General features: G+C 42.6%; 1 protein-coding gene across 1 annotated transcript; it reads right to left on the bottom strand.

Annotated features, from left to right (window-relative positions):
* Positions 1 to 13,658: 13,658 nt before the first annotated feature.
* On the bottom strand, positions 13,659 to 15,899 carry LOC115590437 (uncharacterized). The gene is made up of 2 exons (XM_030431793.1): positions 14,970 to 15,899; positions 13,659 to 14,029 (listed from the first exon to the last, which is right to left on the bottom strand). Exons 1-2 carry the CDS (start codon positions 15,744 to 15,746, stop codon positions 13,808 to 13,810), a joined length of 999 nt encoding a protein of 332 aa, XP_030287653.1. The 5' UTR covers positions 15,747 to 15,899; the 3' UTR covers positions 13,659 to 13,807.
* Between the last annotated feature and the right edge of the window lie 330 nt (positions 15,900 to 16,229).

The raw sequence follows: 16,229 nt of genomic DNA, 5'->3' as shown, positions 1-16,229 counted from the left end.
CACGTCCAACTGGTATGAGACCTAGGGGTAGACCCAGGACCAGGTGGAGGGATTATATCTCTTCTCTGGCCTGGGAGCGCCTGGGGATTCCCCAGTCAGAGTTAGCCAATGTGGCCGGGGAAAGGGATGTCTGGGACTCGCTACTGAAGCTGCTGCCCCCGCAACCCGATTTTGGATAAGCGGTTGACAATGGATGGATGGATGGATCTTGAACGTTACAGCTGTTGGCCTCAATATCAACTCTATTGTTAGTCACAGCCATGAGCTCATGGCAGCCAGCCCAGGATCTTTACAGCCATCAGCCTGGGCTGGCTGCCAGGCTCATGGCAGCCAGCCCAGGGCTTAACTACTTAAAGTAGCCGAGTCACCAACTCCTGTTGACAGTCGACTTAAACTCGAGAACTCTCATTATGTTTGAAATGAAGTCATCACAACGATTATTATGAAATCATTGTTCGTGTCTCTCATGTGATCATTTGGGTTTGTTTTTTTAATCAGTGAGCCGCGACACAAAAAAAACACACATGCAAAGAAAGGCCAGTTCAGAATGTCACATACGTAGGGGTTTATGTGCTTTTATTAACAATTTCCTTTTAAAAATAGTCTGAAGGGTTGAAGGGCAGCTTCGATAGTTTGGTTGCTGTCATCGTCCAACAGTGAGAGTGACCTCTCCAAGGATTCACAACGTTCTCATCACCATCTAACCTTTTTTCTGCTCGGCCTGTATTTGCATCCAAAATCTGTATTTTTAAAGATTTTACAGGAAGTCACAAACTCTAAAAGTGACAAATTAAGTCCTTAAATCTTATGTAAACACCAAGCAGCCATTAAATACTTTACACAAACACGTCTTTGTTGTCCTGTCAGCAAATATTTGTCATGGTATGAAACACAAAGCATGAAGCCAAGAGAGCCTCCAGCCTTCTACATTGTGTTTAAAAGAAGATTTTAAACAAACCATTCAGCTCATTCACAGTGAGCACCACATCTTGTATGACTGGTTACACCCTGACATGTTGATGATATATATGATATCTCTGTAAGTGTTTCTGCTCCCCAACACGACTGTCCTGCAGCAGGTGGGGCTGCTGATGTCAGTGCAGCCTGCAGACAGACAGGTTGTTCATTCTTACAGGGGCAGCTGGGTTACAGTTGGACCGATTTTAAACGTCATATGTCATAAACATTTCAGATTTTCTCACTCTGACTGAAGCAGGCTAAGTAACTTTCCATCCACTCAGCTCAGAAGATCTCCTCATATGTCACATGACAAGTCTCCCCTTCTTCTCCAAAGCTACATAGTGCCCCTTAAGTGGCCTTGTGATATGTTCAATTTGCAAAGAGGAAAAAGAAATGAAGGTGGAAGGAAAGTGGCAACGTCTTTTCAGCTGCAGATGAACACACAGTGATGCTTTTCTTTTCATGTGTTTGACACGATCTGTATCACAGCGAGTCACTCAGAGAGGAAAGCTGTTTCTATCAGAGGTGACAGACACCTGTCTGATGAACTGTGTGTCTTTATCTCACTCCTCTAAAACAAACTGTCCCGGGCCTGTACAGTCAGTGTGTTGGGGTCATTAACTTTTCTGTCTAGTGTGTGAGACAAACGCGTCCTCCTTTTACACCAAAAACTTCTATTGTTTCAAAATATGGTTTCTCAGGTCGTTCTCTCCACCAAGGAAGTTGTGTTTCCTGCTCGTACCTCGCCTTTTTTTTTTTTTTTTTTTCTCTTTCACGTTAATGTCAGGAAGCCTCTGAACACACACAGTCAGGTCATAAACCCTCTGGACTGCTCTTCTTGGCTCTTTAGTAGTCTGGTTCACATTGCACACATAAGTCATATGTTGGCAGAAGTTAGTGGGGTTTTTTGTCTGTATTTTCAAAAAAACATTGTTGGTGTGACAGAAGAATAAACTCTACACCCTGTGTTCACCCTGATCCTTTAGACAGCTTATCACTCACTGCCTGCCAGTCGACCTTTAAAGGATGAAAACATCAATCAGTGTGGAACAATAGATGGAGTATGAATCAGCAGCAGAGTTACTGAAGGCTGGAATGTAGCCTGATTTCAGCGTCAGTACTGCAGACGGCAGGAACTGGAACAGAGTCTGTTGTTGCATTTGTGCAAGTTGAAGAGAGAGTGGAAGCGTCCCTTAAGACTATTTAACAACTTTAAATCAAGATAACTTTATTAAGACATTATGTGTGCAGCACAGGAGCTCTGATGATGCTGATCTGTGTCTGTTTGTACAGTCAGTGTGTTGGTGAGTGTGTGTGTTCGTGTCACGTCCTCCTTTTACACCAACTCCTTCTCTACATATGGTTTCTCAGGTTGTTCTCTCCTCCGACGAGGTTCTGTTCTCCTCATCTTTCCCCTTTCACATTTTAACAGCAGAAAACCTCTGAACCTCTTCACACTCTTTTCCTCTCCTTGTTAGATGAATCAGAAACATGTCATCAGATATCACAGCTTGGGAACAAGTCTGAAGTTATAATGAACCTGAGCCCTGACTTCAGACTTGTTGTTGACTTCCTTCCATCACATTTTCCTTAACCCTGACCACATTCCCATGCTGTTTGTGTTGACGGCTCTCAGCTCACATTACTGTTTCTTCCACCACCGAGGTCCTACCTGAGAACGAGTGAACTCATAACAACACACACTCTTTCTGTAAACCATCACAAGGTGCCTTCATGCTGCTCATGTTGGTATCTTCATGTGGGAACCATATATGGTGCATGACATCAGGAGAGCTGTCCTCTGGGCCGGGTGAACTTGTCTGACCTGGTTCCCGTTAAGCAACACTCCACTAATGTGTCCAACAAAGACGTTTGTATATGAAGTCGCTCACATTCCAGAGATTTCTCACAGCTGTTAGTGAGTGCTGGTTTTGTTGCCATCATCGCCCAACAGTGATCGAGGTGTAGCTGACCCGGCTGAGAACTCTCTGCTGTTATTGTCCTGTTTCAAAGTGGCTAACAGGATGCTATTTGTTTCAGCATAGCTACGTGTTTAGTGTAAACACAGACAGCGGGGTTGGATGAACAACATGCCCCTCGTCCCCAAATCACAGAGTCGCCGACGTGGACTCTCTGTGGACAGGTTCTTACATGATGTTTGATTCTCAGACAGATACTGCTGATGCAAAGGTTTGACTTCACGTCAACGTTGCAGAAAAATGAGCACTGGCCTCCTGAGTGCAGGATGAGTCATCAACATTCAAAAAATGTTTCCAGTAAGTCACAAAGTTACAAATGAAGTCATTAAATGTCTGACTTAAAGCTCTGCATGCACTGACAGAGAGAGTGAGCTTATATAGAAACCAAGTAGCCGTTAAATACTTCACACAGACACGTCTTTGTTGGCCTGTCAGCAAATACGTGTCGTGGTATGAAACACAAAGCAAACACTTGTAAAGAAATGCGTGAAGCCGAGAGAGCGGCAGCCTCCACCCTGCAGAGCCTCCACCTTCCCATCAGCCCTCACTGCACCTTCTACACTGTGCTTCATAAACCTTCTCCTGACTCCATCCTGTGAGACCCATGTTGTTGTTAAAACGTCATCTGTCATAAACAGCTCAACTTACTCTGACTGCAACCAATCTCTCTCACACTCACTCAAACACACTCATCCTCTCTCCTGGCCTTTGTGTGGAGTTTTATACTGGACAAAGAAGCCCACCAACATCTGCCAACATCTGTCTTTTGTGTGCACTGTGATTGTGTCCAGTCGGGTCAGCTGACCCTGCAGCAGTCGAGGGGATTTACCTCCCCGGCTCAGCTCAGCTGTGATGTGAACACTTCACAATACAATACAAAAAAAGGCATTGTGCAAACATATTATCTCTCAGCCTCAAAGTACCATCTCACTCTTATCTAATGTCAGCCACTTTGCAAAACGACCTCCGACTCCTTCCATGTTGCCAGTGCCGGTCCTGAGTAATTTGGTGCCCGAGGTAAGATCTTAGCCGGCGCCCTCTTGCGTCGCAGTCAGTTTCACAATCAGTGTTCATACACTCACACAGATTATTAAGTCTGTATTCTTTTGGAGGAAACATTTAGCAGCAGAATCAGCACAAGCTGTCATTTCTGTTTGAGTATATCAGCCAGCTTCTTTTGATTTGTTCAGCATTGACTAAGACTCTGTTACAAAAGTCATATTGACACTCTCCCATCTTTGTTTTTGGGAAATATGTAACAGTTTTTTATTTGAACTGGTCCTCTGTGAACAAGCTCTCATCTCACTGTGTCAGTCAGAAGAAATATCCAGTCAGCAGGTCTGTTGGTGCCTTTAGTCCTGATGCTGTGTCAGTTTGCTGTGCTGAGGTAGCGGACAGGAGCACCTGATGCTGTGTCACTGTGCTGCTGCTGGTGAAATATGTTAAAGTGCATCTGAAGAGAGAAGAGAAGTATATGTGACCACTGCATGTTACATTTTGATTAAAAAACAGATGCTTGACGTATGCTATACATCAGGATCAGGATCTCTGTATCTGCCGGAGGTCTGAAACCTGCAGCTCTGCGGGTCTTAAGAACACTGACCCCCAACAAGGCGCAGAGGATAATTACAGCTAAGAGCAGCACATTGATGAATATGCTGACGATCAGAGGTGTAGAGGCAGAGAGGAGGAGGCAGAAGCTCTCCTCAGCAGAGAGCCTGAGGCACTTTGTTCTTGGTTCTCACCTCAAATGACCTTGTTGCTTCCAGAACAGAGGCAGCGGAGTCCCCCCCTCACCAGTCATCTTCCACCACACCCAGCCTACCTTACTTTGTAACAAGTCACCCGCAACAGTGTACATGACGCACCCAAACATGAACAAAACATGGTCACATTTTTAAAATCAAGCCACTTTTATTGTCAGCAAGTAAAACGTGTAAGTATATCAACTGTGTTGAGGAAGCTGAGTGACATAAATCAGTGTTGATTTTAATCAGGTAGTAACAATTAAAATAATCAAAATGTGGGACTGATTTCTGGGTTTAATCAACACAGCATCAGGATCTCCACCCAGAGGCTCCATCTCTGTATCTGCGGGGGGGTCTGACATGCAGCTCTGCGGATCTTACAAACACTGACCCTCCACAACCTGAAGAAGGTAACAGCGGCATTGAAGAGCAGCACAATGACGATTATGCTGACAACTAATGCAGCTCTGATCAGCTTCTCGTCAGGTTTCGGTGTCGGCAGAGGGAGAGAGAGACAAAAATGTGTTTGGTTCATAAATTAAATGATCATAGCAGCGGGTACATTCAAATCAGAATACAAGGACAAGTATATAAACAATAAAATCAACAATAAAATGCTTAAGTAGTTATCGAATAAAATAAGAGGTAGTAAATGAACCAGTAACGCTGTATATTATACTGTGTCATCGCTGAGAGACAGAAGAACGCGCCTTGTGTAAACAGCAGTCACTTCTGCTGACTCACTCTGGTTTACTTTAAAGAGAACATAAAGTTCATTAGAAACATCACATGTTGAAAACCGGTGTAACTTTCAAAATGCGATAAATGATTAATATATAAAACATCAGTATATTACGTATATTACGAGCAGTGATCGAACAGACAGTGTATCGAGCTCCTTATTTTCTCACTCTTCGACACTCTGATTTAATTCTAAAAGAACATTAAGACGATCACATGTTTATAATAAAGTCAGCGCGTTCATTAGAAACATTACATGATGAAAACCAGTGATCCGGCCCTCTGAGTTCAGCGGTGAGGCCTTCAAGGCCGCCGGTCTATTTTCAATGCTAGAGAGGAAAAGGACGTGAAGGCGTCATCACCAGTGTTTCGTTACGAAAGCAACGCCTGTATACAGTGATCTATTAATGTCAGTGGTAACGGCATAATGTGACGCGTTACTAATGATAAAGACAGCGACCTTCCACCGCCTACAATTAAATTAAAAAGTATTTTAATAGGGTAATTATTACTCCACACACACAGTAATGTTGTAACGCAAAATATTACTGTTAACCAGTAAAATGTAGCCTAATATATGTCATTTTGACTTACATGTGATCGTCTAAATGTTCTCTTTAAATGAAATCAGACAGAGATAAAGTGTGAAAGAATAAAACACCTGCGAGACTTTTTTTAAAAACGTATTTATAAAATACATCATGAAGGAAAAAATGTGATTGTGATAAACACACACATCAGTCAGTAAGTATTGTTCCCTGAGTGCGACCTGACAGGCAGGAGAGTAATGGTGGCCGCTCCTCAAGCGTGCCTGTCAGTTTCAGGTCCTCCGTGGAGGAGTAGCAGGGGATCCTGGCTGTCTCCCCCTCAGACACTCTCACATCCTGGGGGAAGACCACAGTCAGCTGGATGGTTTTGATTATGCGACCATCACTCTTGCAGATGAACTCAAACATTCCGTCGTTGTAGGTAAAGTTAGCCCGGGTCAGTTTGACGCTGGAGGTTGAAACATGAATCCGGTCCTTGTAGTCTTCAGCCGGCTCCCACGCATCGCGGACACGGTTTGCTCCATGTGAACTCATGAGAACGCGTCTTTTTTCCTCGCTGCACAGGAGAACAAACAGAGGAATCAGATCCAGACAGACATGATGTGATGTGTCTATAACAGCCTGAATACTGAAGACACACAGCTCAACTACACACTATGTGTCACAGTCAACACCACACTTTGTGTTTTTCACAACCTGTCCTCCCTTTTCCCTTTTCATCCCTCTGACATCACATCATAACATCATGCATCACATGTGATCAGAGTTTTTCACTACAAGAAGGATCATTTCTCCTTATTAGCAAAGTCCCTCTAGGCAATAGTACAATAGTACTAAAATAGTAGAACGTCTCTAGTCAGCAGACAAGACACATTGAGAACAAACACATGTTCCACGTGAGGAACAGTCGTGCTGTGCTTGGTTGGCTCTACAGTTTGACTCTGGCAGCTCACATGTGGGTGGGTACACACAGCAGAGCGCACGGCTCTCGGACAATCACATTGCCTCTCTCTCTCCACCCACTCATTCTCACTGTCTCTCTCTCTCTCTCACACACACACACACACACAGACACACAGGAAAGGAGTTAGTCAGCTTTTTTGTTCCTATTAATAAAGTCAAACACAGTTGTTTGAAATGTCTGGAATGTGGAGCTCACTCTGGTCTGGAGCAGGGAGCAAACCCTGTGCTAAAGGGCACAACGTCAGCTTCAGCTGCAGATGAACACACACAATCATGCTTTGTGTGGAAGATGACAGAAGCCGAGGTGGGAAAAAAAGGCAGAAGAAACAGAGAGAGAGAGAGAGAGAGGTGGGGACTCTGCTGGTCTCATCTGGAGGCAATTAACTTGAGCTGAGAGTCGAGCTGCAGCACACTGAAACAAAGTGCCTCAGGCTCTCTGCTGAGGAGAGCTGCTGCCTCTTTCTCTGCTGGTCTTCATGGGAAAATGGGCTGTAATAAGTAATTAGTGGACCTGTGAGGTCTTCGTCTACCTCTTCCTCATCTTCGTCCTCATGTTAACTCACTTTCTCACTATGAATTCTCCAGACCTGCTCTACCACTCCCCTCAAACATCAAGTGCAGCCTGCTAGATTTCCATGGTAACACACTCTGTCAGAGCGGGCCGTGACTCACAGCAGCTCTGCTGACTGGGCGGTGTTTTTATTTACACACTGCAGCTGCATGACAGGAGGCCACAGGAATGATCAGCACAGATGAGAGCAGCCAGTCTGTAACTGTCTCAGAGACCGTTTGATGTGTTTGTTGTGTATGTTTCTGTTCTGGGTGCATGAACATTTAAGTTCATAAAGTCACTAAAAATGTATATGAGCCGTGAGCAGGGACGTGCACAGGATTATAGAGGGGCAGGGGCACAAAGTCAGAAAAGGGCAGTACGTGCACGCGCCAAAAACATTTTCAGGCCTTAATAACACAATATGTAGATTTACTTAAAATTAGTAAACAAAGTACTTATAGAAAACTAACTACTTAGCTGTGTATCCTGTGTAGCGGTGAGTGATATGCAACTGCCATTTCATTTGTGTCAACAAATTATTGTCAACATGAGTTTATTCACATCATCATAATACTGAGGTTTAGAAAACATGCAATTCAGCTGCAATTCTTAAAAAGCAGTAAAACACTGGTTTATTATCAGGCTATTTATTGGAGGGCAAGTGCAAACTAGAAATACAGGCTACACATCTAAAAATGTGACAAAACATAAATGACTGTTAGTAGAACAACAATGTTTACAACAGCAAAGTCACAGTAAACTCAATATCTGGAAGAAGTTTAAGATTTGTGGCAGATAAACAGCCGACACAGACAGCTGTCAGATTATTCTTAACTCTCATTAACAAGCAGTTAGTTTAACAGGGACAAATGGACACTCCTCTGAAATATGACTCATATTTAGGCACGTTGACTAAGTGGAAGGTGACTTGTTGCCCCCACAAGAAAGTTATGTTCATGGATTTATAACTCACAAAGCTTCAAGTCGCTCCACTGTTACGTCTCATCTATGTGCATGGTGGAGTTCTGATGAGGCAGCGGCTTCTCTCTCTCTTTTTCTTCAAAATAAGAGCTTTACATTGCACCCATTGGTATTTAGAATTGGGTTCTTAGCGGGGGGCTTTTAATTTGAAAGTAGCGACCGTTCGTAGAGAGACAGAGCGGAGCAGCGGACAGAGAAGCGGCTTTAGGCTAAACACACACACCCACACACACAACACCATATTACGAGGAAATACGTACGGTAGATAACCGTGGCATTTTTATACCGCCGTTTTTTTTGTCATCACTTTGCACAACAGGAATTTATGTATTCATTAGAAAACACACAAAAAGGGCACTTTATAATACGAGGCAAAAAGCACCTTTTGGGCCTTATGTGTGCACGTGCCTGGCCGTGAGTGTAACGCCTGTTTAGGTGAGTGGCATTTTGGGAAATGTGATGTCATGTGATGAGGTCACTTCAGTGGAATTTTGGGTCAGAACAGCGCGGCTGTGGATGATGAAGAAGCAACACCAGAGTAAAGTTATTCTACATGTGGTCCAAGAGGTGTTTAATGCTTATGTGTTTCCGACTGTTTAATGGACACTGGCTTGTGAAATCTGTATGTGATGTGTGAAACTTTTATATCTTTTATTTTGTTGTATTTTTCTCAGTGTCTGGGTGTCTGCTGAGACAGAGAGAGGGAGCGAATAAACCTTGAAAAGACATCTGTATGAATCGTGGCCATTATTTAACTGGACCGGTGTAGTTACACAATCAGAGTGCTAGATAGACAAGTCTGCAATGTGCCGCTTTGTCTATCTAAAAGGGAGGTGTAATATTCCTTCTTTTCCCAAAAGCCATAGGCGTAAACATGTGACATGACATGAGGCACGAAGATGGGCAGTGAACAGTGACAACGAATTTGTCTTCAAAATAAGAGCTTTACATTGCACCCCTTTGGAGTTTAGAACTGGGTTCTTAGCGGGGGGCTTTTAATTTGAAAGTAGCGACTGTTCCAAGCTTACTGCTGCAACAACAAGCGAACAACGAAGACAGCTACAGAGACCGAGGAGACGCTAGCATCTCCTGGACCTCAGCGGCTGTTCAGTTGTTCATCTTAATGTCCGAGGATGAAATGATGGACTGACTCCGCCCACCTCACGCAGAGGCCGGCACATTTCTGCCTCTTTTTTAGATAGCAGTCGAGGCGGAAATAAGTGTACCATCGGAGGCGGAAAATCAGTGAACCAAAACAGACCCCAAATTTACCGCTCTCTGTCTAAAACCACGGACCGAGCCGCCAAAAGGACGGGCAAATTGGCGGCTTGGTGCGCTGTCTAAAAACAGCTACTGTGAAAGAGGTTTAAACTGCACACCCTGTGTTCACCTGGTGTTCAGTGCTACTTGCAGTTACACAGACGCCTCTTTTGTCTTTCTCAAAGGGAGGCTTAATATTCCTCCTTTTCCAAAAGCCGCCACTTGGCCGCTGGGTAGGCGTAAACATGTGACCTCACCTGAACCACGAAGTTGGGCAGTGAACAGTGACAAACGAGTTTATCTTCAAAATAAGAGCTTTACATTACACCTTTTAATTTGAATGTATTGATAGGGCCACTGTAACAGGATGTTTAAGTTTAAAAATGTTTTTAAAAATATTTTGAGGAACTCTGCATCAGTTTCATTTATTGACATATAGAGGATCCACATTGCTAACCTTGTATTATAATTTTCTATCAGTTCAACTTGCTCGGGTGGGTCCTAGCCTGTTTTCCTCTTAAAATATAATAGATTTTTGCATCTTTGTGGATCACTGAAAGGGTTAGGAATCTATCCATCCGTCTATTTGACAAAATAGGGCCCCAAATTGACAGAAACGGCCCTGTGTCCAGCTAAGGAACAAAACATCTGTAATATCCTGAGTGTTTACCGAGGAGGAGAGGTTCTCAGTCTCCTGGAAGAGAAGCGTCCTCTTCATGAAGTCAAGGATCCTCCATCCTGTTCAGGTAAACATCCACAAGGGAACAACAGGTGTGAGGACCCTGTAATCCAATGTCAGGGTCCATATGTGAGGCTCCAGGGAGGTCCTGGTGCTTCATCCTCTCCTGTGAAGACAGAATTCACATCAATTAAAATAAACCAGCAGGTTTGACAATATAAACCAACAGCATTGTTTACAAACGGGGGAGGAAACTTTAAAGACCTGTTGGTTTCTGACAAATTTGTACACCATGTCTGGTGAATTTCGAACTCGGAAATTTCTATTGCTTTGCGACTTTTATTGTGAAATTTGCCCTTTTTAGATTTAACACCAACGCTTCCTGTCTGTCTGGATGACTTGCGTATCTTAATGTGCCGTCGTGATGCGGCCCTGAGCTGAAACCTCTGATGAGAATCGGGTGGGTTTTTTTTTTTATTATTATTTCTAGCCAGTTCCCAGAGTGCATTTCTTCCTCACAGGGCTCTCGATGACACATTCAGATGTTTATACTGTTACGATATTTCTGTTGTGATTAAAGAAATGCTGCAGAATCATGTTGGTACATTTAAAAGAGAATTTAAAAAATAAGATTTGATTTCGGACCAAATATATGAGTTTTAAAATCGAGTTTGTTATTTAAGAAGTCCTGAGAGAGAACAGACTCAACCTCTGTGGATCATCTTTGTTTTATTCTTATTTGATATTCACATAATGTGTTTTATTCTCTCACTCTTCAACACTCTGATTTAATTCTAAAAGAACATTAAGACGATCACATGTTTCTAATAAAGTCAGCGCGTTCATTAGAAACGTTACATGATGAAAACAGTGATCCGGCCCTCTGTGTTCAGCGGTGAGGCCTTCAGGGCCGCCGGTTTATTTTCCCCGCTGGAGAGCAAAAGGAAGTGAAGGCGTCATCACCAGTGTTTCGTTACGAAAGCAACGCGTACCAGTAATTTATTATGTTCTGAAGAGGTTGTTTTGTTGAAAGTAACTAAAAGTAGTGTAATAAGGTAATTACTTCTCCACACATACAGTAATGTTGTAAGATAATATATTGTTAACCAGTAAAATGTAATATATCGCATTTTGAGTTGATTATAAACATGTGATCGTCTTAATGTTCTCTTTAAATTAAATAAAAGTGATGAAGTGTGAAAGAATAAAACACCTGCGAGCAGGCACGTGCACACATAAGGCCCACGGGGTGCTTGAGCCCCTGCCCTTTTGCCTCGTATTAGAAAGTGCCCTTTTTGTGTGTTTTCTAATGATTACATAAAATCCTGTTGTGCAAATGGACGTCAAAAACAAAAACAAAAAACAAAAAAAAAACGCCATGGTTATATCTACCATACGCATTTCGTAATATGGTGTCCTGTGTTGAGCCTGTAAAGCCGCTTCTCTGTCCGCTGCGGCTCCGCTCTGTCTCTCACAGAGAGAGAGAGAGAGCCACAGCCTGGCCATAGAGACGGGCCGACACCGGCAGACCTGGCTGCCCAGAGAGGCCCGGCTGTGTCGGCTCTGTCCACACAGACAACTGGAGACTGAGACACATTTCCTGCTACAGTGTAGCGCATATCAAGACATTAGAACAAAGTTCTTTAAACAAATTGAATGCAAACTCCAAGACTTTGATTCACTGTCTGACCAGATAAAAATGCAACATGTACTTGGAGAAAACAGTGTCAGCGCCATAGAAGCAGCCAGATATGTGAGAGCCTGTCACAGCCTGAGAGACGAGCAGCACAACAACACATGACAGCAGCCTGTCTCCTCACTCACCAATCACCTCCTCTACTCCATGTGGGCTTTTTGTTTGTTTGTTTGGGGTTTTTGTTCTTGATCTGTTTCTTTGTTGCTGTTTTTATTTGTATTTTTTTTTATCTATTTTTTATTTTATTTTTATTTATTTTTTTATTATTGAACAAATGTTAATTACTTCTATGCCATTTTGCCATTCTGCCATTTCTTTTTTCTTTTTATTTATCTATCTATGTTATTCTATTTAATGAATTGTATCATCCTTGAAGCTTTGGCAATATTGTTCACCAAACATTCATGCCAATAAAGCACATTGAAATTGAAAAATTGAAAATTGAGAGAGAGAGAGAGAGAGAGAGAGAGAGAGAGAGAGAGAGAGAGAGAAGCCGCTGTCTCATCAGAGCTCCACCACGCACGTAGTTGAGACGTGACAGTGGAGCGACTTGAACCTTTGTGAGTTATAAATCCATGAACATAACTTCCTTGTGGGGGCAACAAGTCGCCTTCCACTTATTCAATGTACTTACGTGCAGTTGAATAAGTGCCCATCTGTCCTTGTTAAGCTAACTGCTTGTTAATGTGAGTTAAGGATCATCTGAAAGCAGCTTTCCATCTGCCACAGATCTTAAACTTCTTCCAGATATTGAGTTTACTGTGACTTTGCTGTTGTAAACATTGTTGTTCTACTAACAGTCACAGTAGTCATTTCTTGGTTTTGTCACATTTTTAGATGTGTAGCCTGTATTTCTAGTTTGCACTTGCCCTCCAATAAATAGCCTAATAATAGTGTTTTATTGCTTTTTAAGAACCGCAGCTGAAATGCATGTCTTCCAAACCTCAGTAATATGATAATGTAAATAAACTCATGTTGACAATAATTGCATATCACTCACAGCTACACAGGATACACAGCTAAGTAGTTAGCTTTCTATAAGTACTTTGTTTATTGATCTTATAAATGACTCTACATATTGTGTTATTAAGGCCTGAGAGAAAATTTGGTGCGTGCTGTGCGCACGCACATAGGCCTACCGCCCTTACCTGACTTTGAGCCCCTGCCCCTCTATAATCATGTGCACGTCCCTGCTTGCGAGACTTTATTTTAAAATGTAATTTTTCAAAATAAATCATGGAGGGAAAAAAACTGCCCTCGTTTTGTTTTGAAAAACGTGATTGTGAAAAACACACAACTCAGATCCAAACGCTGATTCTCCCTGTGATCAACAACGAGACCCGGAACCACTGAAACCAGGACTCGGTGCTGTTCTGAGTCACACGTCTCCTCACATCGTGTCAAGTAACTGATTACTTTTAAGACAAAGTAACTAAGTAACTGATTTATTTAAACTAGGGAACCAGCGCATTAATCGTTACAGCAAAAAAAAGGTAATTCGAGTAAAGGATTACTTTAGAACAGGTCACACACACACACACAAACGAACATACATTTTATAAATAAAAAACATTTTATTGTCAGAAAGTCAAAAGTGAAATGATATAAACTGTTTTGAGGAATGCGAAGTGACATAAACCATCCAAGTGTTGCTCTTGATAAGGTCGAAATAATTAAAATCATTAAACATTTCTGGGTGTCATGGCTCCGCTGTGCGGGCCTCTCCATTAGGAACGTGATCAGGATCTCCACCCAGAGGAATCGTCTCTGCGGGTCTTGCCTCTCCAGCTCTGCGGGCCTTCCTCACACTGACCCTCCACAAGGCGCAGAAGGTAACTGCGGCAGCTGAGAGCAGCACGTTGAAGATTATACTGACGATGAGTCCAGGTCCAGTCTGCTCTCCGTCCGGTCCCGGGGTCGCCTGTATAGAGAGAGAGACACAAACATGTGTTTGGTTCATAAATGAAGTTATCATAGCAGCGGGTACATTCAAATACATTACTATCAGTATACAAGGACAAGTATAGAAACAATAAAATACTATAAACAATATTAAACAACAATAACATACTATAAACAATACAAATGTATATTATTATATCATATATAAATTTATAACAATAAAATGCTTAAGTAGGAGGGAAAAGGTAACAGGAACATAAGTTGCGAGAGAATAAAGTATTTACGGTAATAACAACAACAACAACAATAATAATAATAATAATAATAATAATAATAATAGTAATAATAATACAACATTTTACATGATGATGTGACGTATATTATATCATAAGCTATGTATGTACATTTGTATGTGTGTGACTTTATTTACATACACAGACGTGTGTGCATGTAAATATATTTATATAATATGTGATTTATTGATTTAAGTGTAAACTTGTTCCCGCTCCTTTATTTTCGGGCCTGCCGGTGATTGTTAATAAAATATACTTTGGAACATGATTTTCATTTAGTGTGAAACACGAGACTTTCTGTCTGCTCTCCTCCAGAAATGAAGGCCCAAACTATTTTATGACGTTATCAGCGGCAGAAAAACGACGTCTCCACATTTACCCGCGTAATTACGCACAAGGAACAGATGACACAACTCCTGACTCGTCTCTTTTGGAGAGTTTATAAGTGAAGCTTTTAGTTTTTATGATTAAATGAGCCACGATATTTGTTGTTTCAGTGAATTACTGCGTTAATGGAAATGTTTGAAATAACTGACAGCAGCCTCAGAGCAGCTATTACAACATGACAGACTATTTAGGAGCGCGTGGACATCAAGAATGAAGATAACGTGCAGTTGAGGAACAGGTTTGATCACGCGGATTGAGCAAGGCACTGAGGTGACTCACCGGCTGAGGGGTACAAGCAGGAGCAGGGCGGCTCCTCTGGACGGTCACCTTCACAGCAGCAGGACTTCCTCCTCTGGTTTTCTCTCCGTTTCCATCCACGGTGTAACAAACGTAGTTCCCTCCGTCCTCCAGCTGAGCGTCCTTCACAGTCAGGGACAAGTCTCCAGTCTGGACCCAGTCAGGTGACACCGACAGTCTCCCCTCGGGCTGTCCGGAGGAGCGGTTCTGACCCAGAACCAGCTCCCCGTCCTTCTCCCACTGCACACCCTGGATCCCCTCCGATGGGAAGTAGCAGGGGATCCTGGCTGTCTCCCCCTCAGACACGCTCACATTATAGGGGAAGATCACAGTCAGCTGGATGGTTTTGATAAGATCATAGCTGCAAGTGAACTCATAAAACGCATCATCGTTGAAGTTCACTCCGGTCAGGTTGACGCTGGAGGCTGAAACGTGATAAATCCGGTCCTTGTAGTCTTCAGCCGGCTTCCACACACCGCCGACACGGTTTGCGACTAACCGAGAGCTGGTGTCTGTCCTCCGGACCCGGACCAGCTGCATGTCACCACCCGCGCAGCTCCCATTTACTGTTAACTGCACAGAGTCCGCCAAGTTTACAACCTCTCCAGAAATATGTTCGACAAAGAAGAGAACAAAGAGTGTAAAGACCGAGAGGAGCGGTGATCCGGCCATGTTCAGGGTGCAGGGATGACTGGAAGGTGTTATCCTTCCTGCGCGGAGGGTAAAGGGGCGAGAGCGGAGTGCAGCTCCACTGTCCATTTTATTAGCAGACAGCCGGCTTCATTAGCATAGAGGGGAGGGGGAGAAGATCGCCCTCTATGCCTCTACTGGCTCTACTGCCCTCTACTGGCTCTATGGCTCTACTGCCGTCTACTGCCCTCTGCTGGGGATTAGGGTTAGTACTATTTGATCAATACTATTTGCACATATAGGATATATATATATATATATATATATATATATATATATATATATATATATATATATATATATATATATATATATATATATATATATATATGTATATATGGCATAAGGGTGACTAGATACTGGCTGAATTTACATTTTTGGGTGAACCGTTCATGAGCTTAAAGTAACACATTTAAACTGTTCGGTCACTTAATCTGCATTCAAATCTATAAAACCATCCGGTGTTTTTAGCGTTCCTGCCCTGTGAGAGGCAGATGTTTCAAAAAAGTTTATTTTCAGCTTTTGTGATATTTTCCAAAAGGTTTTTTCAGA

The sequence above is a fragment of the Sparus aurata genome, chromosome 10, assembly GCF_900880675.1.
Source record: "Sparus aurata chromosome 10, fSpaAur1.1, whole genome shotgun sequence".
Lineage (NCBI taxonomy): Eukaryota > Metazoa > Chordata > Actinopteri > Spariformes > Sparidae > Sparus > Sparus aurata.
Note: the sequence above shows the minus strand (reverse complement) of the source record. Positions and strands in the feature narration are given on the sequence as shown.